Source organism: Emiliania huxleyi, assembly GCF_000372725.1.
Source record: "Emiliania huxleyi CCMP1516 unplaced genomic scaffold EMIHUscaffold_495, whole genome shotgun sequence".
In the NCBI taxonomy this organism is placed as follows: Eukaryota; Haptophyta; order Isochrysidales; family Noelaerhabdaceae; genus Emiliania; species Emiliania huxleyi.
In genome coordinates this window covers 42,378-43,822 of record NW_005198280.1, presented here as the reverse complement: position 1 = coordinate 43,822, position 1,445 = coordinate 42,378, and the positions used below count along the sequence as shown (strand labels likewise).

Here is a 1,445-nt window from a genome sequence, read left to right as displayed (position 1 = left end):
GCTCGTGGGTCGTGGCACGTGGCTCGTGGGCGGCAAAAGCGACGGGACCATGTCTGGTCTGGCAGTGGACGCATGTCGTCGCATGTGTGTCATAAATTCTCTGAGACTTTGAGAGTGGAGTGGAGTGACCCCTATGACGACCTCGCTGAGATCGCAACGCGGTAGAGGCATGGGGTGTAGCGGAGAGTTCGGTCGCATGGGTATACAACGAATGCAACTCTCTGCGCCTCGGCTCGATGGAGCTTGGAGGCACCGGGCGCGCCGGCTGCACGGCTCAGTCGCGCCGGCGGTACAAGATGGGCGGCGCCTCGACGTCCTCTTCGCTCTCCTCGTCGTAGAGGCTCGCCTGCAGCTGCACGAGCCGCTCGCCGCCGCGTCCGCCGCCGAGCGCCTCGTCCACCGCGGCGCCCACGCCCATGGAGAGCCACCTCTGCTGGCTCGCGGGCGGCGAGAGGGGCGAGTAGAGCAGCATGCCGCCGCTCGTCGAGAGGAAGGAGACCTCGTGGCCGAACCTCTCCTCGAGCCGCGCCACGAGCTGCGAGAGGCGGAGCTCGCCGCCCCCGCCATCCACCTCCACGCGCGACCACTCGCTCCACGCCTCGCCGCGAGCGCCGTCGGCCGAGGCGGGTAGCCGAAACGTCTCCGGCGGCTCGGGCTCCGACAGCGCCACCAGCGGGAGCGCGAGGTTGAGGTACGAGTTCCGAAAGGCCTCGGCCCCGGCGGGCGCCGCGCCGGCGGCCGCCAGCTTGAGCAGCTCCACCGCGACGAGCCCGACGGCGGCGGCGGTGGCGGTGGCGATCGCGGGGACGATGCGGCCCGCGACGAGCTTCGTCTTGTGCTCGTCTGCCGGCTCGAGCCCGTAGCAGACGGCGCGCAAGTTGGAGGCCGCCGTCACAAACGCGACGTGCCCGTTCGCGTCGTCGTCCTTCTCAAACGCCTCCTCCGCGGCCCCAAACGCCGCGGCCGCCCCGCCCGTGGCGCGCGCCGCCGCCTCGGCCGCCGCAACCGCACGCAGCATCGCGCCCGGCGGTGGCGGCGGCTCGAGCGCGCCGACACCACGCGCCGCCGCCGCGACCGCCTCGCGCGGCGGCGGCGCGAGGCCGAGCGTGCGCGCCTTGAGGGCCGCCGCCGCCGCCACAAAGTCGATGTGGGTCGGCTCGGCCGCGTCGAAGGCAGCCGGCGAGGGGAGGAGCCGCGTGCCGCCCCAGAAGGGGGCGCCGCTCTCGTCTAGCTTGCCGGGCGGGTTCGCGGCGAGCAAATCGCGGATCTGCTGCTCGAAGAGGCGCCTGCGCATCAGCTTGGCAGGGTCGGGGCGGGTCGGGCAGTCTACTCAGAGCATCGCGTGGACACACGGGCGACAGCTGCAGCCGAATGCGACCGAGCGCGTCTCCCCTCTCCCGAGTGCGGGTCGGTGTGGGGAGAGGTGGGGTGAGGTGTGGGGAGCT

The 1,445-nt window shown here is 72.4% G+C and overlaps 1 protein-coding gene across 1 annotated transcript; it reads right to left on the bottom strand.

Annotated features, from left to right (window-relative positions):
- Positions 1-274: 274 nt before the first annotated feature.
- EMIHUDRAFT_246199 (hypothetical protein) lies at positions 275-1,294 on the bottom strand (the record flags this gene model as incomplete). Its single annotated transcript, XM_005767414.1, has 3 exons — positions 275-655; positions 824-928; positions 1,139-1,294. The coding sequence occupies 3 exons, from the start codon at positions 1,292-1,294 to the stop codon at positions 275-277; spliced, it is 642 nt and encodes a 213-aa protein (XP_005767471.1).
- Between the last annotated feature and the right edge of the window lie 151 nt (positions 1,295-1,445).